Here is a 23,080-nt window from a genome sequence, read left to right as displayed (position 1 = left end):
GGTGGGGACGGGGCGGGGACCGGGTCTCTTCGCAGGGTGGAGCCTGGACGGATTGGGGCCCGAGGAGGCCGCCCTTGGCTCGTGGAGGGGGCGGAGCCGGGATCTCACCCAGTTGTGGTGAAGCCGGAAGCGCCAAGTGAGTGTGCGGCCTAGACGCTTACCTGCTGAGCCGGTGCACACAGGTGAGGCGGCGGCGCCGGGTCGAGGAAGTCCAGTGGGCCGCGCTCCAGGTAGGACCCGACTCAGGCCGGGAAAATGTGTCCCCGGCCCATCTGTCCTGCCATCCGACCCTGGTTTCTTCCTGTTTGCTTGCCTGAGTCCACCTCTAGCCACCAGGTGGCAACGTGGGGTGGAGGGACCCGCTTCAGTCCGTCCCTTCCGAAGGGATGTGGAGGCAGGGGAGGCTGTCCCGCTTCACCCCAGGAACTCGGGAGACAACTACCCGCGCTGGCACCTAGTGTCCTCAGTTGCAAAGCAGAGTGCCTCCCCTGCCCCGCCACCCCCACCCTGCGGATCAGACACAGTGGTGGAAGAGGCACTGGGAAGCCAGGGGTGGCCCTCGCTCCCCTACAGGCCAAAGGGAGCGCTTACCCTTCCCCGCTCCCTCTGAGTAGGGAACCTCATTCCCCAAATCCGGGGCCTTGAGGTGCTGAGAGCTCAGACATGGGAGGGTTGGTCCAGCTTCCCTGTAGTGGAGTTGCTTTCCCTTCCCTGGGAGACCCTTCAATGTGCCCGGAGTGGGGTCTACGGCTTGGGGGAAGCCCACCTGCAGATAATGGGGCCACACTGTTCAGGGCCTTGAAGGCCAAGTTAAGAAGTCTAAAGCCTCAGCCGCAGGCGCCTGGGTGAGTGGGGCAGCAGCTTGGGGCTGTCAGGAGGGCAGGACACTGCTGCTAAGGAACGCGCAGTGGGCACTTCCTGCTGGCCAGGGCTTTACCTTATTTCGCTTATTAATTACTCACCTGCCTAAGGAAGTAGGCTCTATTGTTATCCCCAAATTAGAGGCTGAAACTGAGGCTCAGAGAGGTGAAGTGACTTGCCCAGGGTGTCACAGCAAGCAAGTGATGTGGTGGGGCTTAGAACCCACACAGGCTGGGGCCCTTACCCTCAGGGCCCTGCTGTCACTCATCATCTGGGCATTTGGTAATAAAGCTTTGACTTAGGACAACAGGAGGGGCCAGGTGAGCAGGAAATCAGGGACGAGGATTCAGAAGGCTTGGGAGGGCGAGGAACTGCTGAGTCCTGAGAGTCACATCAGCATCCCCAGGGGCAAAGATCAGACGACATTTGACTTGAGATTCATCATTTAGGGCGTGAGAGGTGGTAAACTGGAGCCAGAGCTGCCCCTCCCTGTGGAGACACACAGGGAGTCAGAGCTGGGTCCTGGGGAGAGAAGATGCTCTCAGGGATGTGCAGGAAGAGAAGCAGGCAGATATAGGGGGCATCCACTAGTGGGGTGGGGGAAGCAAGGAGAGGAAAGAATTTTAGATGCCCATGACATTCGAGCTGAAAAGGCTCTGAAAAATTGAGACTTTATTTCATGAAAGGGGAAACTGAGGCGAGCAAGTTACTCACTTGAGATCACTCCATGAGGGGTTGCAGTAGGACCCGAGCGCCCCCTGGTGGCCATCTCAGCCCTGCGGCTCTTTCTGCTGAATCAGTAGTCTTCAACCTGGGCCAGCTTTTCCCCTCGAGGAATACATGGCAATGTCTGGAGTCAGTGTTGGAGGAGTGCTACTGGCATCCACTGGCCAAGAATAGATGCTACTGGCATCTACTGGCTGCTAAACGTCCTATAGTGCACAAGCCCCACACCAGGGAATTATCCGGGCCCCAGATGACATAATGCCGAAGTTAAGAAATCCTGTGTTAGATCTAGCTGGCATAGAGCCTGCCACCCTCTTCCCCCATCCCAGCGTTTTGTCCTCAGCCAGGCAGTCAGTCCGGCTGGGCATCCCCTGCCTGGACCTCCAGCTGGGCAGGCCTTTGCCCCTACCTCTGGCCCACCCCTCCTACACCTGCTCCTTTATTCCCGGAAGCTTTTAAAGTCCTCTCTGCTTTTCCTGAGTGCAGTGATCTGGAGCTCTGCTCACCAAGTTTCTCTCCTTGTCAGTCTTATCTCCCCAGATCTGTAGTCACAAAGTTCAGCGTTAGGTTGAGAGAAAACCAAAGTGGCAGTTTTCACCTAACACATAGCAGTGTCTTACAGATAAACTATTAATTGAATTTGAATGGCATTTTAGGGGGTGTCCAGAGAGTCTCATTTTATCCCAAGTTCTCACGTCAGCAGTGTGAATTAGGCCTTGGGTTTGCACTGGTGAAGACCGGAATTCACTGCTCCCTCCAGTGTCCCGGCACGGGCGGGATGGGGGCACTATCTGAGAAGTGCCGTGCACGGTGGCTTGTCATTCAGGCTCTCCCAGGAGTAAGCTGTGAACCGTGAACACCAAGGTGGTTCTCAAACAGGGAAGGGTGGAGGAATCACCTGGGGATCTCGTTAAAATGCAGGTGCTGATTCTGTAGGGGCAGGTGGGGCCTGAGACTCTGCCTTCCCGCTAAGCTCTCAGGTGATGTGCTGCTGCTGGCCCATGGAGCCTATTTTGAGTGACCAGGCCTTCGGGGCTGAGCAGAGGTGGGCTGTGGGTGGGCTGCCCCCTGCAGACAACTGGGGTGTATGGAGTGGAGGGGCCCCGTGGGGTGGGGTCAGGAGGCCTGGACCTGGGTCCCTCTGTCCTCCTCCCTCCCACTCCCCCTGCCCCTCCTGGGGCCTATGAGCTAATAGGGCCCCTGGTGCAGTCACTTTACCTCCTTGAAGAGTGGTCCTGTGCTGTGGACGGTCCTCTGGGGGATCTGATGCAGGGTCAGAAAGAGGGAGGCGCCCTGTGGAGGGGCCTGGGCGGTCCCAGCAGCCAGAGGGGCAGTAGGGTGCCGGCCTGGCCCTCAGGGTTGGGTGGGGAGCTGAGTCTAGCAGGGTGGGCACCATGCCAGCTGGGAAGTGGCTCTCATCGTGACCCTGACTTTTTTTTCTTTCCCTGTGGTCACCACAGCTGCCGCTCCTGGCCAGCCCTACCTGGTGTGGGAGAGCCGAGGGACCCATCTGGCTGGGGGGACGGAGGGCAGCTGCTTTGGGCTGGGACCTAGCTCAAGGGAGGGGCTACCTGCCAGGGGAGTTGGAGAGGAGAGTAGAGCCTTAAGCTGGGAGCCCTCCCTGCCCTCAGCCATAGGGCTGCCCTGCCTTGGGCATCTAACCCCAGGAATGGGGCTGAGCAGAGCCTGAGGTATGTGGCGTGCCCCCACCTCTGGACCGCCGCATATCAGCTAGCGTAACCCAGGAAGACCCCTTCCAACTCCTGGAACCACGGGGCAGCAAGATGGCCTCACCCATTTCTCAGATGGAAAAACAGAGACCCCCGATTGGGCCTGATATCCCGAATGGGACCCCAGAGCGGGGCTCTCCCCGCGTGGCCCATCCCAGCGGTTTCCCCTGTGGCTCCGGCAGCCACACAGGCGGGGGTTTGATCCCGGCTGCCCCGCTGGGCCTCGGCGGGCGCGTGTCGGAACAGGACTAGCGACACCGGAGGGGCCGGGCGCACGCGGCACGGGGCTCATTAGCCTGAGTCACGGCTTTTAGAGGCGCAGGGCAGCCGGCGCCCCACTTCAGGGGTGTGGAGACCGGCCTGGGGAGCAGGGAGGCGGCTCGCCCGGAATCCCCGGGCAGCCCGTGGGGAACCTCCCCACGGAAGGAGGTGGCCCAGGCCTTTGTCCCCAGCAGCGGGCACCAGCACCAGCCATGAACTACATGGGGCAGCTGGCCGAGACGGTGTTCGGCACGGTGAAGGAGCTGTACCGGGGCCTGAACCCGGCCACGCTGAGCGGCGGCATCGACGTGCTGGTCGTGAGGCAGCTGGACGGCTCCTTCCGCTGCTCCCCCTTCCACGTGCGCTTCGGCAAGCTGGGCGTGCTGCGGTCGCGGGAGAAGGTGGTGAGTGCTGCGGCCCGGCCACCGCCGCGGTCCCGGGAGGGGCTCGGGCCTCCGTCCTGTGGAGACCTGCCTTCTGGACACGCGTCCCTTCTCTTTAAGGGTTTTGGGTCGGTTTGGGGTTTCGGGTCCTGGCGGGTTCCCGTTTTCCCGTGGGGGCAGCACCGTGGGGCTGGCCCTGGTTCTGGGGCCCATGAGAACTGGCTCCAGTGTACTTAGAACTTAGCTGTGTTCTCGGTAAGTCACTTCATGTCTTTGAAATTGGTGACTTTGCCTGTCCAAATGGATACAGCCTCATCTGCTGGGGTGGGTGGTGGGAGAGTTTGGGAGAATTCAGTGAGTACTGATAATGCTGCGCCAGGACCAAGCGTGCAGGTGGCACTCAGAGGTTAGTTCCTCTCCCTTAGTCAACTCTCAGTCTCTTCACCGGACTCCGGAGAACTGGACAGAGATTGTTTGAGGCAAGGTTTAGTGCAGCCAAGTCTCCTTCGCATTGGAGCAGCTGTGAGCTTTCCAGAATCCTAATAGGAAAGGGGAGTGGTGACGTGTGTGGGTGGAGCCCACCCCACTGGCATCACCCGGACCTGCTGGCCGGGCCAGCACCCTGCTGGGACCAGGTGGCCACCTCCGCACAGCACTCTCCTCCCTGGGTTCATTTCCTTGCTTGGCCACTTCCCAGAACATTCCTTAGTCTTGAAGACCCTCAGCTGTAAAGTGGAGATAAGGCTAGGAGCAACTGCAGGAGTTTGTTGTGAAGTTTAAATCAGATCATCTATATAAAATTCTATTTGAAGTGCTCAATAAGTGGTAATTCTTTCCCTTGTTTGTAGGGTAGACAGATGTGTAGGTACTATCTCGTGGAGCTGGGGACACAGCAGTGACAAGTCAGATCACATTCCTATACTTAGCGGATCTGGGGGAAAGGGGAACCCAGAAACAAAGGAGCCGGCAAGTTAACTGGGACAGTGATATGTGCAATAAAGCTCAAAGAATGGGATGGGGGAGGCTCGATCTAGATGGGGAATTCCCCTCCCTGTGGGGAACAGGGAGTGCTTGGGCAGCAGGGAACCAGGTGCTTTGAGGAGGCGCTAAGGCCGGGGGACTAGAGTGATGGGCCTGGGGGCCCGCGGTGGGAACCGTGCACCCCCTGTCCCTCCACGCCCCGCTGCAGGTGGACATCGAGATCAACGGGGAGCCGGTGGACCTGCACATGAAGCTGGGGGACAGCGGGGAGGCCTTCTTTGTCCAGGAGCTGGAGAGCGATGAGGTGAGGGCCGCTGTCCTCAGCTGCCCTGCCGCCCCCTTCACCAGCGCCCCTTCTGGGTGGGGTCTTGGGACTTGTCACTGGCCCTCGGGGGCACCCCGCTGGCAGGGGCTTCCGGCACCCCATGGGCTCTTGAAGCCCAGAGGAGAAGGTTGGCTGAGTCTAAATCCCGGGGAAGTTGGGGAAAGATTCTCAGAGGAGGGCACCCTGAGCCAGGCCTCTAAAGGGTGCAAAGGAGACATTTCCCGGGCAGCTTGGGCACGGGGTGCTGAGGGGGCTGGAAAGCAAAGGTGTGGTTTGTTCCGGTGCAGCTGGAACCCAGCTCTGCGTGGGCAGGCCCTGAGGAGGTGGGGGAGGGAGGCAGGGCCCAGGGTGAAGCAGAGGGGGTGTAAGTGTTTGTGCTGGGCAGACTTTAACTGAGCCTCTGCTGGATGCCAGACAGTGTCTGGTGGAGTTGGAAGGGGCCTTCAAAGAACTTTCCCAGACGTGTTTGGGACACATGGTGGGTGATGGAACAGTGGTCGCTGCAGTGAAGGGGGGTGATCGCGGGACAAGGCGGTGCCCAGGCCGCCCTAGAGGCAGAGCAGCGTCCACAGCGGCAGGTGTGGGCCGAGAAGGAGACGCGAGACTGGTGCCAAGTTTCTGCTCGGGGCAGAATGGCTGGTGCAGCAGCCCTCTCCCTGGGACTGGGGCTGCCTCAGCTCGATTAGGGAGCTCGAGGCCTCCCCAGCCGTTCTTCTGACCCCACGTGGGCTCACCCCAGGGCCCAGGACTCGGGGTGGCGAGGGTGACCCCTGCCCCGCGCTCAGCTCTGTCCTGCTCTGCTTCCCAGGAGCCCGTGCCCCCCCGCCTGTGCACCTCGCCCATCCCTTGGGGGGGCCTGTCCGGGTTCCCCTCGGGCTCTCAGCCAGGCACAGCCAGAGAGCCCGAGGGCCCCGATGTTCCCGGCACGGCCTTTCCGGGGAAGAAGAGGAGGCGCCGCAGGAGGAAGACCAGGCGGAAGGAGGGCGCGGCGGCCGCGAGTTCCAGTTCGGAGGAGCTGGAGGCCGGCCCCGAGAGCGAGCCATCCCCGCGGGAGGAGCCGAGGCCGGAGCCCCCGGGGGGTGTGGGCACCAGGTGGGGGTCTCCGACTGGCCTTCAAGTGCTGGTCCTGCTGACGCTGGGTGGGCCTGGGCCAGTCCTTGACCTCTCTGAGCCGCAGGTCTTCCCCTCCCCAAGCCCCTGACCCGCAGGCTCCCGGGCCTACCAGTGACCATCTCCCTGTGACCCCTCAGCAGTGTCCAGTCAGAAGGGGCGTCCTCGCCGCAGCCCAAGGACATCTACCCCTACTCTGATGGGGAATGTTCCTCCCAGGCCAGGTGAGAGTCCAGGGCGGGGGCTCCGGACCGAGGTCTGCGGTCATTTTAGTTTGCATTTTTCTGATGACCGATGGCATAGAACACATTTAAGGTCCTTCCTGGCCATTGGCATTTCTTCTCTGTGAAGTCCGAGTCTTTTGCCTATCTCTGGCCTTGTTTTGTTTTTACTGGATTGCTTCGTAGTTCTCTACACATTTATGTATTCTGTATATCTTCACGTGCTTTTTTTATATTGTGTTTCCAACATAAGCATAAATATGTGTTGCAGATATTTTTTCCCCAGGCTCGGGTGGGCGGCAAGTTGTCTTGGGGGCCTCTGAGTTCTTGTTTCCCGCAGCCCCACGTCAGGTGGGCTCACGTCTCCAAAGAGTGACTCCGAGCTGGAGCTGCGGACCCCGGAGCCCAGCCCCTTGCGAGCCGAGTCCCACATGCAGTGGGCCTGGGGGAGGCTGCCCAAGGTGAGTTCCTCCAGGTCAGCCCCTCATCGCTGCCTCTCGGGGTCCAGGGGCCCTGGGGGTCAGTTTGGAGTGACCGAGACTCAAGGCACCCACCCAAGGCTTCCTGCGGTGGGGAGGCAGGACCTGGTCCACAGGCCCCTCCATTTGTTTGACTGAAGGTGGCCAAAGCCGAGCGGCTCGAGTCCTCCCTGGTCCCTGAATGCAGCGCCCGGATGACCTCTCCTCCTCAAGGAAGCCCCAGTACCCCTCCTGTTTCTATGGCTGGCGTGGACCCCTGGGAGCCCCTGATCCTGCAAACAGGGGCTGGCGCCAACTTGTTTCAGTCTGATGCACAGTCTCCTACCTCCGAGGACCCCCCTCTCCCCACCCCAGAGCAGGAGGAAATCCAGACGCAGCACTCTGGGCACAGGAGCCTCCCTTCTGTCTCTAAATCCCGGAGCTGGACAGCTCTGGAGGACCCTGCGCCTAGCAGGCAGCCAGCAGGGGACTTCAGGAAGAAAGGTGAGTGATGCCCGGGCCTGCCCACGCTTCCCTGGCCACAGGTTGTCCCCGGAGTGATGCTGGGACTTCAGGCGCATTTTGTTCACCTACTGTGTGCCAGACACTGGGCTTGGGACCAGCCCCCACGGAGCTCGTGGCCCTGGGGGGAGGCGGACAACACATGAATAAATAAGGGACATGTGGTGTGTGCGATGGGGAAGAGGGTGACGGCTCGGACAGGGGCTATTTAAATTGCATGGCCAGCGAAGGCCCCTCTGCGTGGGTGATGCGTGGCCTGAAGGCAAAGACCCAGCCGGGTGAGGGAAGGGAAGCAAACATGAAGCAGAGAAAACTGCGTGCACCGAGGCCACAGGCAGGGAGGGAGCTTTCTGTCCTGGGCACCGAGAGGACACAATAAGCAGACGCCAGAGGTTCCGGCCTCACAGTGGGATTTTTCTGGGAGATGTGTGAGGGTTTGAGGCCTGTGCTGTCTAAATCCTGAGTCCCAGGCTCTATATGGCTACCTACCATTCAGTTACACTTAGTGGAAATGAATTAAATGAAAAATCAACACTCAGTTTTTCTGTCTTGCACCAATCACCTGTGTAGGGCTAGCGGGTATCATATGGGGCTGCGTGGGTGTAGACCATTTCTGTCATCGGAGAACATTCCATCGGACAGCGCTGCATTAGAGGGTCCACAGGTGAAGGGAGCTGAAAGTTGCACGCGTCACCAAACATGTATGGTCCACAGATGTCCCCTCCTCTGCCCACAGGTTCCTGGAAGAGAAGCCAGCACCTGGGCCCCAGTGACATCTATCTCGATGACTTGCCCTCCCTGGACTCTGAGAACGCAGCCCTTTACTTCCCACGCAGGTGCTTAGGCTCTGGTGCCAGGCTGTCTTGTGATCTGGGCCCACGGGGTCAGGGGGACCTCATCAGAGGCCTCCTTGTATTCATGTCAGTGTTGCCCCTTTGCCCCCAGTGACGGTGGGCTGGGGGCCAGGAGGTGGAGTGACCCCAGCAGCCAGAAGCACCTGCAGGACCCCAGTACTGAGCACATGCCAGAACCCACTCCAGACACAGTGGACACGATGGCGCTGTCCCTCTGTGGTGGACTGGCCGAGAGCCGGGACATCAACCCGGGTAGGCCTGACCGTGGCCCAAGCCCTCCCAGGGATTGGCACTGAGCCCAGGGGACAAGGGAGGGCAGCAGAGGTGTGAGGCTGGGCTGGACTTGGTGGATCTCACTGAGCCGGCAAGGGCGGGGCCTTCCCAAGTCACGGTGCAGCTCCTGCTCGGGGCTAAGCTGTGACCATGGGAATCCAGGATGAGTGGGTGCTGGGGGGAGAGGTGTCTGACCAGCAGGAGGTCTGTGGGGCTGCAAGGAGGCATGGGGGGCAAGAAGGGACACGGGGGGCAGAGCACATGGGCTGTGGCAAGCCTCATCCCTCACTTTCCGTCTTTATGACCAGAAAAGTTCAACCAGCACATCATCTCCTACCAGGACCTTGCTGAAAACCCTGGCATCCTGGATGACCCAAACCTCGTGGTGAAAATCAATGAGAAGTGAGTGCTGGGGCTGCGCTCCTGGCAGCTCGAGAATATCTCCATTCCAGGAGCCCCAGGAGCCCCGTTTTCTCTCTCCCCAGGCATTATAACTGGGCCGTGGCTGCCCCCATGATTCTCTCCCTGCAAGCCTTCCAGAAGAATCTGCCCAAGGTAATGATGAGGACACCCTGGGACCTGCTGGGGAGAAGGGCTGAAGCCTTGGGGTGGAGACCCCTTGGCAGGAAGTGGAAGGCGGACAGAGATGGCCCTCAAGGCCTGGGCTGGCTGACTTGCAAGGCCCTACCCCCAGCATTGCCCCTGTCCCGGGCGGACAAAGCTCAACCCTTCTCTGATTTCCTGCCACGGCTGAATTCCCTAAGACTTTGACCTTTGTATCAGAGATGGTCAGGACAAGCCAAAGAGTAATAAAGATCCAACAGATGCCTACACAGGGTCATGCCTTCCAGGGCAGGTTTCTGGATCTGAGAGATGAGTCTTGGAGACAGAGACCCCACTCCTCACCTCGCCCCAGGAACTCCTCCAGGCTGCGCGTGGGTGTTGGGTCCCTTCATCGATACCCATTTTCCAAGGACCTACTATGTGCGAGTAGTAGGACCATCCCTGGCTGGGAATGGTCATAAATGGAACAGAAACAGCCCCAGTCCTAGAAAGATGGGGTTGATCAAAGATTCACCCAGATGAATCTAAAACCCCAGTATGAGTGCTGGGAAGCAAAGGTCTGGGGTCCCACAGGGAAACTGCCTATTGTGCCCATTGGGCAGCTCTGGGGAGGCCTGAAGCAGGCGAGGGGCAGGAACACCCTGTGCAGGTAGGAAGGGGCTCCTCAGTTTCTCCCAGAGCCTCCACCCTGCTCCTTCTGGGCCCTCTCCCCTCACTCTTGGAGGACAGAGCCCTCTGGCCTGCTCCTGCCCCTCCCCTTCTGCCCCTTGGAACAGTCTGGGGCCCTGCCCCGCCCCATTATGCTTGGCTTCATTAGGTTTGCCAAGTGACATAACCAACCAGATGTTGATAGCTGGTGCCTCCCTTTGGTGAGAGTCATCTCCTCCCCTGGCATTCCTGCTGTCTCTGGGACGTGTTGGGAGGTAGGGGTCACTAAGCGGCCTGGCTCTCCTGGCCTTACCCAGGCAGACCCACCACCTGAGGGACTCCCCGAAGCATGTTCCCAGCTGTAGGGGGTGCCCTAGCTGGCCCTCTCTGAGCCCATGTCTTCTTGACTCAGGTTCTCCCTTCTGTACTATAGGCTGCTGAGGTGTCTCCCAGATGGGCCCTGGCCTGGGCTCTCCCTGGGGTTATCTAGCACAGATCTAATCAGCACTTTTTACACAGTCCTATTGCCCCAGCCAGAAGGTGATGGTAGCATGCAGAGGGGAAGGCTGTTCATGGGAGAGGGTCAGTGACCTCGGGAGATTGCCTGTGTGATCTTGGAGGTAGAAGGAATTATTGGCTATAGTCTGTCCTTCCTGCCGCCACTTGGTGGCATCATGCAGGCAGAACCGGATCTTGAGAAATCCCCTTAGCACTGCCTTCACCTGCTCTGGCAAGGAGACTGACCCACAGGATTCCAAGGCCAGGCTGAGACCGTGCAAGAGTGAGGGGGCTGGGATTGGGGTGGGGGTGGGAGGTACAGGAAATGGCTCTTGGTCACCTGGGCAAAGACCCAAGAATCATTGCTTGGAATCCCAGGATGGAAGCAAGTGCAGGGCCTCAGCCTCCAGATGTTGACCTCTAGGCTCCAGGGTCAACCCCAGGCTGTGGGCTTAGGGGGGGCCCCAAGGGCAATGTAAGGTAGGTTCATGTGGCGCAGGGGGAGAAAATGCCCTGCCCTTCCTGTGCCCACAGAGCACCGTGGACAAGCTGGAGAAGGAGAAGATGCCCCGGAAGGGTGGGCGGTGGTGGTTTTCCTGGCGACGCAGGGACTTCCCGGCTGAGGAGGTGGGTGGTCATGCCCGTGGGGTGGGGCCAGCCCGGGGCTGGGGTGGGGCTCATGGCCTGTTGTTCCCACAGCACGGTGCCCGTAGGGAGAAGGTCGCAGCCAGGGAGCAGCAGGGGTACGTTGGGTCTCCTGGCTGGGTCTCGGGGTTGGAGCTGGGAAGGAGCTCCCTGTGGGGTGGGTGAGCCAGCACTCATCCCCAGTGAGGTTTTTCTTCCCCAAGCACCTCTGCATCCCTTTCTTCCTGAGAAATGTCCCCATTTCTGTTTAATGTGAGACCTAGAGGTGCACTGAAGGGCCCCCCGGCGAGGGAACGGCAGAGATGGAATGGGTGCCCAGGTCCCCGGCTCCTGCAGGGGGTGCCACCTTAGGGGGTCTGCAGGGAACAGCTGGCCTTGCTTCCTTCCCTCGCCTCTAAAGGGGGGACGGCAAGGAGGGGTCTCTGGAGGGACAAGGGCGTGGCTAGGTCCAGGATGATGGTCCCCTGGGAGGGAAGGGCCTTCAGCTGAGGCTGGCTGCAGGGAGAAGGCGGGCACCCCAGGCAGCGAGGCCGACGCCCCAGACAGCCCTGTGGTCCTCGAGGCCCCCTCCCCACCGCTCTCGTCTCCAGCCTACACGCCTGCCTACAAGAAATCCCTCCGCCTCTCCTCCGAGCAGATTGTAAGTGTGTGGATGCGCATGTGTTCCTGCAGTGGGGGAGGACGGGATGGCCAGGCGGAGCTGTCCAGGTCCCTCAGAGCTTGGCCAAGAAACAGCTCTGTGCTGCTGCTTGGGCGCCAGCCAAGGACAGAATCCATCCCCCATGGCAGCCTCCCTGAGAACCTCTGCTTGCATACTCCCAGGGACAGGAGGCTCACTACTGTGAAGCTAGCTCATTTCTCAGTTAGATGCCCCGACTGCAAAACCCCTTTCATGCATCATCTTAAAATGCCTGCCTGCTGCAGGGCAGCAAGCTCTGGTCCGCCCTAGAGGCTGCCCTAAGGGAATCAAACGCACATGACAGCCCTTTGAGTTCCACGACGCCCGTTCCCCAAGTCACACTGTCCCCGAGCTGCATGGTCAGGGACGTCACTCCTGAGGATGGGGCGTTTGGACAGCCATCACAGAGCAGGATCTGCCTGGTACTCAGGGGCTCCCACCCAACTTGGGGTTACTGGGCCCTGAAGCCTTGGTCACCAGCTTTGGCTGGGCTCGGCCCTCATCCTCCTTTCTGGACCGAGGACAGGGCGAGGTGTCTCCCGAGAGGAAGGCTGAGACATGCTCCCGCCCCAGGTAGGGGGCTGTGTGTGAAGGTCCCCACGGGGCCCTGTCTATGGAACGAGGTCTCTCCCTGCCAAGAGCGGCGCCAGGAGACCTGGGTGGGGAGTCCGGGGCCAGGCTTTGCCTGTGGGTTTCATCTCAGGGGAATGAAGGGGGTCAGAGCTCTGCCTGGCCCCCTGCCCCGGACCCCCTCTGTCCAGGGGCTGCGTCTGTGCGTGGCTGTCCCGGATGAACTGGGAAGGTTCTGTGAGTTGGGAGGAAGAGGATGGAGACCTGTGGGGATGGAAGGCCCCAGCTGGACTGGGCTCCTCGGGGAGAGGGGTGGCCACATCTCCCCCCTTTGCCTGGCTCCAGCGGCGCCTCAACCTACAAGAAGGCGCCAATGACGTGGTCTTCAGCGTGACAACCCAGTACCAGGGCACCTGCCGCTGCAAGGCCACCATCTACCTGTGGAAGTGGGACGACAAGGTGGTCATCTCCGACATCGACGGCACCATCACCAAGTGAGGCCCGGCTGGCCACTGGCAGGGGAGAGAGGGCCAGAGACGCGCCTCCCCTGTGCGGGTGGGGGTGGGGTGGGGTGGGCTGGCTGGGGCTGGGGCCAAGTTCGCCTGTCCAGCACAGGTGTGATCAGGCTGCCCATGGGGCGGGAGGGCACGGAGGCTGCCCCAGACCTTTCCTCTCTGGCTCCAGGTCGGACGCTCTGGGCCACATACTGCCCCAGCTCGGGAAAGACTGGACACACCAGGGCATCACCAGTCTCTACCATAAAATCCACCTGTAAGTGCCAAGGCCAGGGCAGGGCGAGCTCTCGGCTAGCAGGAGGCAGTGCAGGAAGCCCCAGGCCACCCAGGCCCCTGCTTTGGGGAGCCAAGGTTGGGCCAGGGCCAGCCACGGGAGGGAGTGCCAAGCTTGTGTCTCTGTTGGGCCAGCCTGCTTTCTGCTCTGGAGAGCTGGGCATGAGGGCAGAAGCCTGCAGCAGGTTCCTGGAGTACTGGCACCTACCTGTTGGTCCTCAGTTCTCCTGTTTAACACTCATCTCCACGGGGCTGCCAGGGAGGCCTGCACACTAGCCCGAGCCTCAGCCATCCTGGGTTCTGTCTGGCTGGGAATGCTGCTGAGGCCACCGCTCTCCAGCCCAGCCCAGCTGTTCTCCCTAAGTCACCCCCTGCAAAGACGTCTGGATTTGAGGCTGGAGTCCCAGGGCTGGGCTGGCCTTGAAGCCGAGAGCACGGGATGGCTCCTGACAGCTAGGTGTCCCTTTCCCCTCCAGAAACGGATACAGGTTTCTGTACTGCTCAGCGCGGGCCATCGGCATGGCAGACCTCACCAAGGGGTACCTGCAGTGGGTGAGCGAGCGGGGCTGCGGCCTCCCGAAAGGCCCCATCCTGCTGTCTCCCAGCAGCCTATTCTCGGCCCTCCACAGGTAACCGCCCGTGTGCAATGCCAGCCCACGGCCCACCAGAGGGAGGGGCAGCCCGGGCCAGGTCAGCCTCGGGCCGCAGGTGTCAATGGAGCTGGGTCAGGGCCACAGCCACCTGACCCTGCCACCCCTCTGGTTTCTGCCCCTCCTTGACCCCCTTCCCTGACCATGACCCCGGCGGCCCAGGGAGGTGATAGAGAAGAAGCCGGAGGTGTTCAAGGTCGCCTGCCTGCGTGACGTCCAGCAGCTGTTTCTGCCCCAGGAACAGCCCTTCTACGCAGCGTTTGGGAACAGGCCCAACGTGAGTGTGTCCCCTCCCTGGCCTGAGGGGCCGCCAGCTTCCCTCCCAGCCAGCCTCTGTTCCTCCAGCCCCTCCTTGACTCCCACAGGACGTCTCTGCCTATCGGCAAGTGGGGCTCCCCGAGTCCCGCATCTTCACGGTCAACCCTCGGGGAGAGCTTATCCAGGAGCTCATGAAGAGCCACAAATCCACGTGAGCCAGATCCCGCTAGGGGACCCCAGAGCCTGCCCTGCCCCCTGTCCACCCTCACCCCAGCCTCTCCGTGGGCCCCAACCTCTCCTCCGGCCTGGGACTTTGTCACTTGCCCTGGGACACCCAGGGGTGCTGGTGGCATCTCCCCCCCCCCCCCCCCGCGATGTGGCCAAGGCCACGTTCCCCTGCCGCTCAGGCTCTCACCCGCCCGGCTCTGCCTGCAGGTACGAGCGGCTCAGTGAGGTGGTTGAGCTCCTCTTCCCGCTCGTGGCCCGTGGCCCCAGCACAGACCTGACCCAGCCTGAATATAGCAACTTCTGCTACTGGCGGGAGCTGCTGCCCCCGGTCGACCTTGATATCCTCGCTTGAACCTGCCTTGGCTGCTCTGGCCTGGCCCAGAGCTGTCTGGGTGTCAGGGACCCTGGGAGCTGGAGTACCACAGGGCCAACCCACTGAAGCGGAGTTCGGGGCTGGGGGCTGCCAGCTGAGTGGTGGCGGGGAAGCAGGTACTGCAGGCCTCAGCATGGCCCCGGCCTGCGGCAATTAAATGTAGATCATCTGGGCCTGTGCAGGGGCCACCTTGCCCGTGGTGTCTCTGTCCCTGTCACCCAGGGGCTTCGGCTCCACTGATAGAGAGAAGAGGGAGGCCTGTGCATAGGGAAGGTTTGGGGCTGCCCTGAGGCCGCAGTGGGGAGAGCAGCTGAGTAAGCATCTGGGAAGGGGACATAGTGCCCCCACCCGTCCTGGGAGCCAGGACCTGTGGAAGCCTGTCTCTTTCATCAGCCCTGGCCCCTCGCCCTGGCTCATGAGCCAGACAGCACAGGGATTTCAGCACACAGTGTACACCCCGACGCTGGAGGTCCCAGCACCCCTCGGGCAGCAGGACAGGTGGGGTTCCCCGGCAATGCGAGAGCTGAGGAAGCATGGCTGCCACCTGCCCCGGCCCGGCTGCCCCCACTGCTCTCAGCACCTTCCCTGAGGATTCGGCCCCGAACCCTGCCTGGGCAGGTGGATCCCTCACCTCTGCAGCCAGTTCAGTGCTCACAGAGCTGCTGCCTGGGTTCCTGAGGGGAGCAGGCCCGACGCCCCCACAGCCTTCCCTCCTGCCGTTGCTGGTGAACATTCCTGTTGACCAGCTAAAAGTTTTACTCCAGAACCCGCCCTCCCCAGCAGTCCCAGAGGGAAGGGCAGGATAGCGAATGCCCAGAAACCAGAAGGCATGGCTGTGAGCATGCACAGAACCACACAGGAAGGCTCGTGCTGCTGGGAGGGAAATCGAGGCAAGGGGCCTCAGCAGAGACCAGCGTGAGGGTCTCCAGGAAGCTGCACAGGCCTGATGAACACTGTTGAAGTTGTCACTTAGCTGGTTCGTACCTGAATTTCTCGCCGGGCTGGGGCCTTGCACAGCCTGGCCCCCTCCCCCCCAAGCTGTGGCTTCCTGCCCGGGGTCTGGCCTCACTCCAGCCAGGATGTACGTTGGGACCACTCTGGAGAGAGGCCGTGACCTGGGAGGAAAGATCCCCCCCCCCCCCCCCGGAATGGAAGAGGACTATGTGGTGACCAGAATTACTGGAACATATCTTGGGGGGAAGAAAAGAAAAAGGATAAATTGGGGTGGGGTCTCCAAACAGATGACCTAGACCCGGTCTTTTCCTCTGAGATTCTACAGCTGCCAACTCCCGCCCCTGGTGGCAGGATCTGAAGGAATAAAGAGAACTCTCAGCCGAGTCTGTGTGCTTCCGTTTGGTCCTCAAGGACCTGTGAGGAGCTGGAAGCCTCTGACTACCGAGGCAGGTCTCTTGGTTCAGGGGTGGCCCCTGTGCAGCTGCCGTGGGTGAGAAGAGCTCCAGGATGGGGGACACTGCCTTGCTGCGGGAACCTGGCCCAGATGGCTGGGGACAGAAGTCTCCGCAGGTGGGGGCTAGGGTCAATGGGTAGAGCTGCTGTCTGCAAAAGGCCTGCAGGTCTGCAGGGAGCTGGGCTCTGGCGTGGCCACAGAGAGCAATTCGCAGGCGCGGAATTTGATATCTCCTGAGTCTGCAATATCCCGGCCTCGACTGTTCTCCTGCCCTGTCCCAGGTTGTGCAGCTCTGAGGATTCTGTCATGCAACTGTGCCTTCGGTGGCCTCTGAGCCGGCGTCCACAGCGGGGGAGGTCGAGAGGGGGCCACTGTGCAGAGCTGGGCCCCAGGGGTTGGCCCCGTCTGGCCTGCCTAGTCGGCCGCTCTGGGCTGCACCTGCCCAGCCAACTGGGCCCGGCAATCCAGCAGGTCATCCTGGAGGCGGGCGATGTCCTGGGCGTGCTGGACCAGCGTGCGGTTCAGCTGCTCCACGTAGTCCCACAGGCCCGCGGTGGGCCTGAGTTGGGCGGGCAGGCTGTCCAGGCCCGCAGTCAGCAGGCCCAGCCGCCGGCATGCGCCCTCCACTTGCGCCACCCTCTGGTCAAAGTGGCCCACGGCGTGCTGGAGCTCCTGTGCTGTGTCCCGGCAGCGGCTCAGGCTGCCGGCCACGTGGGCCACGCCGGCCTTGAGTTGCTCCAGCTCCCCCCGCAGGCTCAGGACCTGCCTGTGGCCAGCCTGGAGGCGCGAGCCTTGGCTGCTGACCTGCTCCCGGATGGCATGGACCTCAGCCTCCACCTTGCGTTCCCTCTCGTCCAAGGACGTGTTGGCGGCCAGGAAGGCGTCTGAGTACTGGCTGACCGAGTCGCTGAGACCCGTGAGTGACTTGCTCACCGAGTTCAGGTTGACCTTGAGCAGGGTAATCTCACCTTGCAGCGAGCTGCCCAGGGCTTCGGCCAGCTGCCCTCGGACGTCGGCCACGGTGCCATTGAGCTGCCGCAGTAGGGTCGCGTGGCTGGCTACCTGGCGCAGGAGGGCCTCACTGCGGCCCTGCCAGGCCTTCACTTCTGCCGTGAGGTTGTCTAGGACGGCTGAGCCCGGGCTGGGGGTGCACGAGGTCTCCAGCGAATCCACCCGTTGTTCCAGCACGGCCAGCTCCGTCTGCACAAGGGGCGGCGTGGTCCTGCCCGGTGGGGCACTGCCATGGCTTGTGCCCCCAGCCAGCACCCCCACACGCTCCTCCAGGCTCTGCACCCGCTCTTCCAGCACGGTCCCGAAGCCCCCTGCCCCCCAGGCCCCCTCCTCCGTCCCCAGACAGCACCCCTGCACTCCACTCTCCGTCCCATTGAGGGGCTCCAGGACCTCAAGCCGCCCAGCCACATCTCCCTCGAGCACGGCAGCCGAGAGCCGAGCGATCTCACCCCCGAGTGGTGGGTCGTGACTCCGGTGGGCCTCTGCGACGGCCTGCAGGTTTCTCTCCAGGTGGTCCACACGGGCACTGATCAAGGCCAGCTGGCCGCAGCAGCGGGCCCCGCCGGCGGTGCTCAGGCCCTGCAGCCGGGTGCCCAGCTGCGAGAGCTCCCGGCGCAGGGCCAGCTCCTGGCCGTCCAGGCTCTGGTGCAGCCTGTGGCTGGCCGCCTGGCCCTCCTCGCACCGCTGCCGCACCTCCTGCACCTGCAGGTCGCAGGCGCTCTGGATGCCGCGCAGCTTCTGCTCGAAGCCGTCCAGCAGGCCCCCCCAGAGCCGGTGCAGCCGCCGGTCCACATACTCCTCCAGGAGCGCCGGGGAGGTAAGCGGGGCCGGCGGAGCCTCCCGCAGGCGCTGCAGGTGGGCCTCATGGCGGAGGGCCAGGCCGCGCACCTCGTCCAGCAGCTGCACCTTAGTCTGCAGCGTGTGGCTCACCTCCGTCACCTTGCTCAGGATCTCATCCAGGGGTGGGGCGAGCAGCCCCCCAGCTCTGTCGCTTGGGTCTGCAAGACCCTCGGGGATGACCCCGAAGCCCACAGGGGCGGCAGGAGCCCTGGGGCCGCCCGTCATCCTGCTGGGGTCCTCGTGACTGGCCACCAGGCCGCTGAGGGTACCGTATGCTTGTGCCAGGCGCTGGACATCACCCTCTAGGCGTTCCAGCCGCTCGCCAAACAGCCCTGGGCCTTTCCTTCCTGGGGCAGAGGAGGAGAGAGCCCCAGGGGACTCACTGGCCTAGACTCTCTGCTGGCCCTATCCCTACACTGCAGAAACTTTCTGTTCTCAGCCTACCTTCTGGCTGGAATACCCCCACCCCAGCTGGGGGAATGGGTGCTGGGGCATCACTCTCTCACCCAGTGTGGCATGCATCTCCCCCAGCCCTGCCAGCCTGGCTCAGTCCCCTCCCCACCCCCACCCCCACAGAGCCCCCCAAACTTGACCAGCCTGGTAAGGGCTCCTGGGGCAGACTCACCATGCGGGCTGGGGGCCACTCTGCTGTAAGGAGGGGGCCGAGGGCCTGGGTCCAGCTGCCCCGAGGGAACCTGGGGCTCAGGCTTCGGCTGGGATGGGGTGGCCCCGGGGTCTGTGAGGTGCTCGGGGCAGGCTTGTCCCGTGAGGCCAGGGCAGCAACGCCAGGCGATGTCCGTCACTGTCCTGTAGCCGATCTTGTATTTGGGTCTGAGCGCTGTGCGGTACCTGGGCCGGACGGCAGGGGGCGGGCTGGGTGGCACTGTTGGTCCTGCGCCTGTGTCCGTGGCTCCTGCCTCCCTCTGGGCACCCCTGCTCCCACTGGCTGGTACTGAGGGCCACTGTCAGAGCCTGCATAAGGCTAGATCTCTCCCCACTGCCCCTCCCCCAGGGGCTTTCCTTTTCAATGGCTTAAGGTGACAGGGCAGTGGGGTGGGGGTGGGGGTGAGACATGTTTATGGTGACGCAGATAGACCCTCACCCCACCCTGTTTGCTGGGGAAGGAGGCTAGCAGGGTGAGCCTGGCTACTTGGATCCCCACTCTCCCAAGGCTACTTGGATCCCTTTAGCTCATGCTGCCATCAGAAATTTGACCCTGTCCTGGAGATTTTTTTCAAAGTTTCCCCCTCCTCCTCCTCTCCATTTTCTCACCCTTCCCCACCCAGCTCCATTCATGTGCACAGGGAGTGTGGGTGGGGGGGACAGCCCTGGAGCTGGGGCAGGCAACACCTCTCACTGCCCTGGGGGCCACTCTTGGCGCCCATCGGCCCCCCAGATTTCTTCCCACTCTTTCCTAGCCTATTCTGAGCTCCGTTCTGGACACTGAGAGGTGGTGGAAGGGCATTTCTGATTCTGAGCACAGAGGGGAGGTCCCAGCGGTGCGGGGCAGGGCTCCCTCACCTGTTGAGCCATGTACCTGTTCCACACACAGGCATCTGGCCCTCTTTGGTATACAGTCTTGCAGGTGTCTGGGTGTCACATGTGTACCTACAGATCGTCACACATGCCCCACATCCCAAGCCCTCACCCCTGACTTCTCCACCATCACCAAAGCCCTCCTTGGCTCTGCCCAGCCTTCTCTTTGGTACCTGCCATTGCCAGTGGGACCCTCTACTCTCTCCCAACCCTTCCCTCAGCCTCTGCTGCTTCCTCCTTTGTCTTGGACTGCTTCTTCCTGGAGATCTCCATCTCCCCTCAACCCCGGTGGGGTCCCGGCCTCCAACCTGAGCCTGCCCCTGTCTGTGCAAGTGAAGTGGGGCTGTTCAAAACTTTGGGGTCCTCCCCAGCTCCCTACACCTAGGGCCCCTTAGTCCACTCTGACCTGTGGGGGGGCAGGTGCAGACTCTGAGGCTCAGGGAACTCTTTGGAGAGCTAGCTGGCTGCCGCTCTCAGCTGAAGGAAGGCCTGGGACCTGTGCCCAGGGACCTAAGTTGGTGGGATGGAGGTGCACTCACGTGACTGTCCCGGGGCACTTGGGCCCCCACCTGCACTGCCGGTACTCAGCCTTCACATAGCTCTCTGCTCCCTCCTGGAGGACGCAGGTCACGTTCCTGTGCACCACATAAGCACAGAGGGCCCTGCAGGGGAGAGCAGTACCCTGGGGATATCCTACCCAGGCTAGGCTCACGGAGGCGTCCAACCTCTCCCCCATCCGTGGGCCTTTGTGGGGGACCAGACCCCCATCTCACCCCCTCCTGGCTGTTGAGAGTTAGAACCCCTGGCCTGGGGTCCAGCACCTTCCGGCCTGGCCCCAGCCCCACTGCCGGTCTCTGTGATCCCAGCTCCCTGGTGGGTGGTCGTAGGCTAAGCCTGTACTGAGCGAGGAATGTGGTGTGTCTGTCATACCTATGCCACACACTCACACTCTGCCTTCCCTCCCTGGGCACAGCCCCATCCCAGATTTCCCCTTAAGAGTGTGACCACATCTCCCATGCTCCTCCAGCTCAAGGCTTCTTGAGATTCCAAGTTAGTGTCTCCTTTGAAACCATGTTTCTAATTCTTCCTCCCCTACTAATTCCTGGAGAAGCCTTGCAGTCTTCCAGGTCCTGCCTTTGCTCCTTGTTTTCTCTCTGTCAGATTAGTTCTTGCGCCTCCTCCTCCAGGAAGCCTACTCTAATATGCCCAGGCCCACTGAGGGTCAGACATGGGCTGGACGCTCTCTTTGCGCCATTCCTCTCGAATTTAGCTAGAGTTTCCATACGATGGGACCCCAGGTGGCACCCCCCCCAACCCCCGCCAGTTCACAAGCCCACTGCCTGCTAAAGACCGGAACTGAGGCGGGGGAGGGGGTCCTCCTCACAAGTCGGAAGAGCTGGGGAGGGGGCTGCCTGGCCTAAGTCGACCACCTGTGCTCGGCTCTTCCACTTTACATCCACAACACAGGCTCCGGATCCAGAAGCCCCCCGTTGAGCTCTGGGGAACGGGGGGCGGGAATCATGCTGACCGCGGGAGGGGCACCCGGCCGCGAGACACACGGCTCCATCCCCTCCCTGATGGGGCAGGGGGGAGTTGGGAGGCGCGGGTGGGGTTCACCCCGCGTGCAGCGCGCGCCGACCGCGCTGCCTCCTCTAGCCCCACCTGGTCCGCCGCGCCCGGGCTTTGCACACAGCGCAGCTGGAAAATGTTACTTCGCTGGAAAGGTTTCCGCGGGCACTGCCAGGATCCCAGCCGCCGCGCCAGGCCCCCTTGGCTTAGTTTTCTTCGCCTGCCCCGCAGCCTCCCGGAGCGTGGGGCGCCGCCCCCTCCGCGCCGCGGCCTCCGGTGCCTGGTGCCTCGACGCCCCCGCGCGGGTCGGGGCAGGTGGGAGCCGTGCCCGCGGCCCGCGGCCCCCACCCCCCCGCTTTCCCGCCCCGCGGCACGGTCCGCGCTTACTTGTGCGGCCCCGGGCGCAGCCGCGGGCGCCATCCGGTCGTGTAGAGGCTGTAGCGGGCGGCCCCGGGCCGCGCGAGGAGCGGGGTGCCTTTGGCCTGCGCCCCCGAGAGCAGCGCCGCCAAGGCGCACAGCCAGACGGGCAGGCGGCGGGGGCCCATCGCGGCCCCGGGGCGCCACCTGGCCCCGCGCGCTGCTCCCCGCCCGCCGCGCCGCCCCCGCAGCTGGCCCGTCCCGGGTTCCGCCGCCCGTCGCGGTCCCCGGAGCTCGCTGGCCCGGCCGCCTGGCGCTTCGCGGCGGCTGCGTCCCGCCGAGTGGCCGGCGCTGCTCGCGGCTGGGGCCGCCGAGGGGAGGCGGGAGGCGGGCTCTGCGCGGATTAGCATAAACTCCGGGCCGCGCCGCGCCACTCCGCCGGCCCCCTCCTCCTCCGCAGCCAGACCCCAGCCCAGCCCGGAGCTGACGCCCGAGGACGCCCGCAAGCAAAGGGTTAAGAAGCGAGCGGATCCTGGGGGGGCGGGACAGGGGGCAGGGACGCAGGCCACCGTGTCCCGTGAGGCCCCCAAACACACCCATCCACCACCATCGCTTACCAGCTTCGGGGCGAGCGGCAGAGCCAGCGTTCCCACCCCACCCCACCTTCCACCCCACCCCACCCCACCCTCCGAGGCCCGCCTGGGCGCGGGGCTCTGTAATAACCTCCCACGCGCAGAACACACGGATTTTTTTTTAGAAAACTCCGGTGCTCCCAGGGTCGCAGCCCAGAGATGAGCCTGTTTTCGGGGGCGCCTGCACGACCCTCTCAGCCACCTCCTTGAGCTAGATAGAGCACAGAGGCCCCTTGTTGGCCAGCTCTGCCTCCTCAGGCCATCGTGATCTGGGAGTGCCCAGGATTACGCATTCTGCTGACCCCTCCCCAGGTCCCCCCAGCGCCTGCAACTCAGCCTGCAAGTCAGGCTGCCCCCCTGGTGGGGTCTGGTTGTCTCCCGTTGCTAATAGGTAAGGGCTGCGCTGACCCCAAACACCCAGGACCGCCCCAGTCCAGCAAAGATGCTCTGCTTCTCTTGGAGCAACTCAAGTCCTCATCTGCTGCCCAGGCACCGGCTCACCACCAGTGCTGGTCAAAGAAAACCTCGGGTCTTGCTCTAGGAGCTGCTCTGAAGCCAGTTCTCCTCCACCTTTCACTTGTGAGACTGACTCTGAATCCAAGAGTTAGCCTTTACATTCATCCTCATTCAACGTCATCTTAGGTTTCTAACCTTCAAAGAGCTTTTGAATCCTGATTCCGCCATCCAACACAGTGGCCCCTCCTCCTGTGTCATCCACAGAGGTGACCACAAGTCTGGGTCTTTACCCAAGGAAAGGCCACTCTGAGGCCCACCAGGACAGCTCTCCCTTCAAATGGACTTTGTGGCATGGATCAGCGCTTTGCATGGAGGATGCCCGTCAGCTCATCCCTCCCATGCGTCCTTCTTAGCCAGCCTGCCCCAGGCTGTGCCCTGGGAGACAGCTCTGACGCCTACATCTGTGCCCCAGCCAGAGTGGGTGGTGGGTCGCACGGGGTGGACACCTGCCCCACCCTGGACCAATCGTTCTTTCTCCCAGACTTCGGAGTGGGGCCCAGAGGATGGGGTGGGGTGAGGTGTCAAGGATCATCAAGGAGGGAGGCCCCTGGGGGCGGATGGGAGGGCAGGCCATGCCGCAGCCTTTGCTGTGGAAAAGCTGAGGG

General features: G+C 62.4%; 2 protein-coding genes across 7 annotated transcripts; one reads left to right on the top strand and one right to left on the bottom strand.

The window, feature by feature from the left end:
* Positions 1 to 122: 122 nt before the first annotated feature.
* Positions 123 to 15,943, top strand: LPIN3 (lipin 3). 6 transcript variants are annotated; one of them, XM_077168281.1, is made up of 20 exons: positions 123 to 230; positions 3,773 to 3,982; positions 5,151 to 5,246; positions 6,076 to 6,359; positions 6,521 to 6,601; positions 6,939 to 7,059; positions 7,218 to 7,560; positions 8,315 to 8,414; positions 8,524 to 8,684; positions 9,014 to 9,107; positions 9,191 to 9,260; positions 10,950 to 11,042; positions 11,115 to 11,158; positions 11,562 to 11,700; positions 12,655 to 12,803; positions 12,994 to 13,080; positions 13,574 to 13,726; positions 13,910 to 14,024; positions 14,113 to 14,216; positions 14,441 to 15,943. In XM_077168281.1, the coding sequence occupies exons 2-20, from the start codon at positions 3,791 to 3,793 to the stop codon at positions 14,583 to 14,585; spliced, it is 2,571 nt and encodes an 856-aa protein (XP_077024396.1). In that variant the 5' UTR covers positions 123 to 230; positions 3,773 to 3,790; the 3' UTR covers positions 14,586 to 15,943. The 6 variants fall into 6 exon arrangements, 5 of the variants coding, with proteins under 5 accessions (XP_077024396.1, XP_077024391.1, XP_077024393.1 ...); XM_077168276.1 differs by having other exon boundaries at positions 6,518 to 6,601; XM_077168278.1 differs by having other exon boundaries at positions 3,770 to 3,982; positions 6,518 to 6,601.
* EMILIN3 (elastin microfibril interfacer 3) lies at positions 15,781 to 21,515 on the bottom strand. Its single transcript, XM_077168289.1, has 4 exons — positions 21,358 to 21,515; positions 19,941 to 20,063; positions 18,491 to 18,714; positions 15,781 to 18,212 (listed from the first exon to the last, which is right to left on the bottom strand). The coding sequence occupies exons 1-4, from the start codon at positions 21,513 to 21,515 to the stop codon at positions 16,429 to 16,431; spliced, it is 2,289 nt and encodes a 762-aa protein (XP_077024404.1). The 3' UTR covers positions 15,781 to 16,428.
* Between the last annotated feature and the right edge of the window lie 1,565 nt (positions 21,516 to 23,080).

This window comes from Tamandua tetradactyla, chromosome 1, assembly GCF_023851605.1.
Source record: "Tamandua tetradactyla isolate mTamTet1 chromosome 1, mTamTet1.pri, whole genome shotgun sequence".
Taxonomy (NCBI): Eukaryota; Metazoa; Chordata; class Mammalia; order Pilosa; family Myrmecophagidae; genus Tamandua; species Tamandua tetradactyla.
The sequence above is the reverse complement of the archived record's forward strand: the minus strand, read 5'-3'. Positions and strand labels throughout refer to the sequence as shown.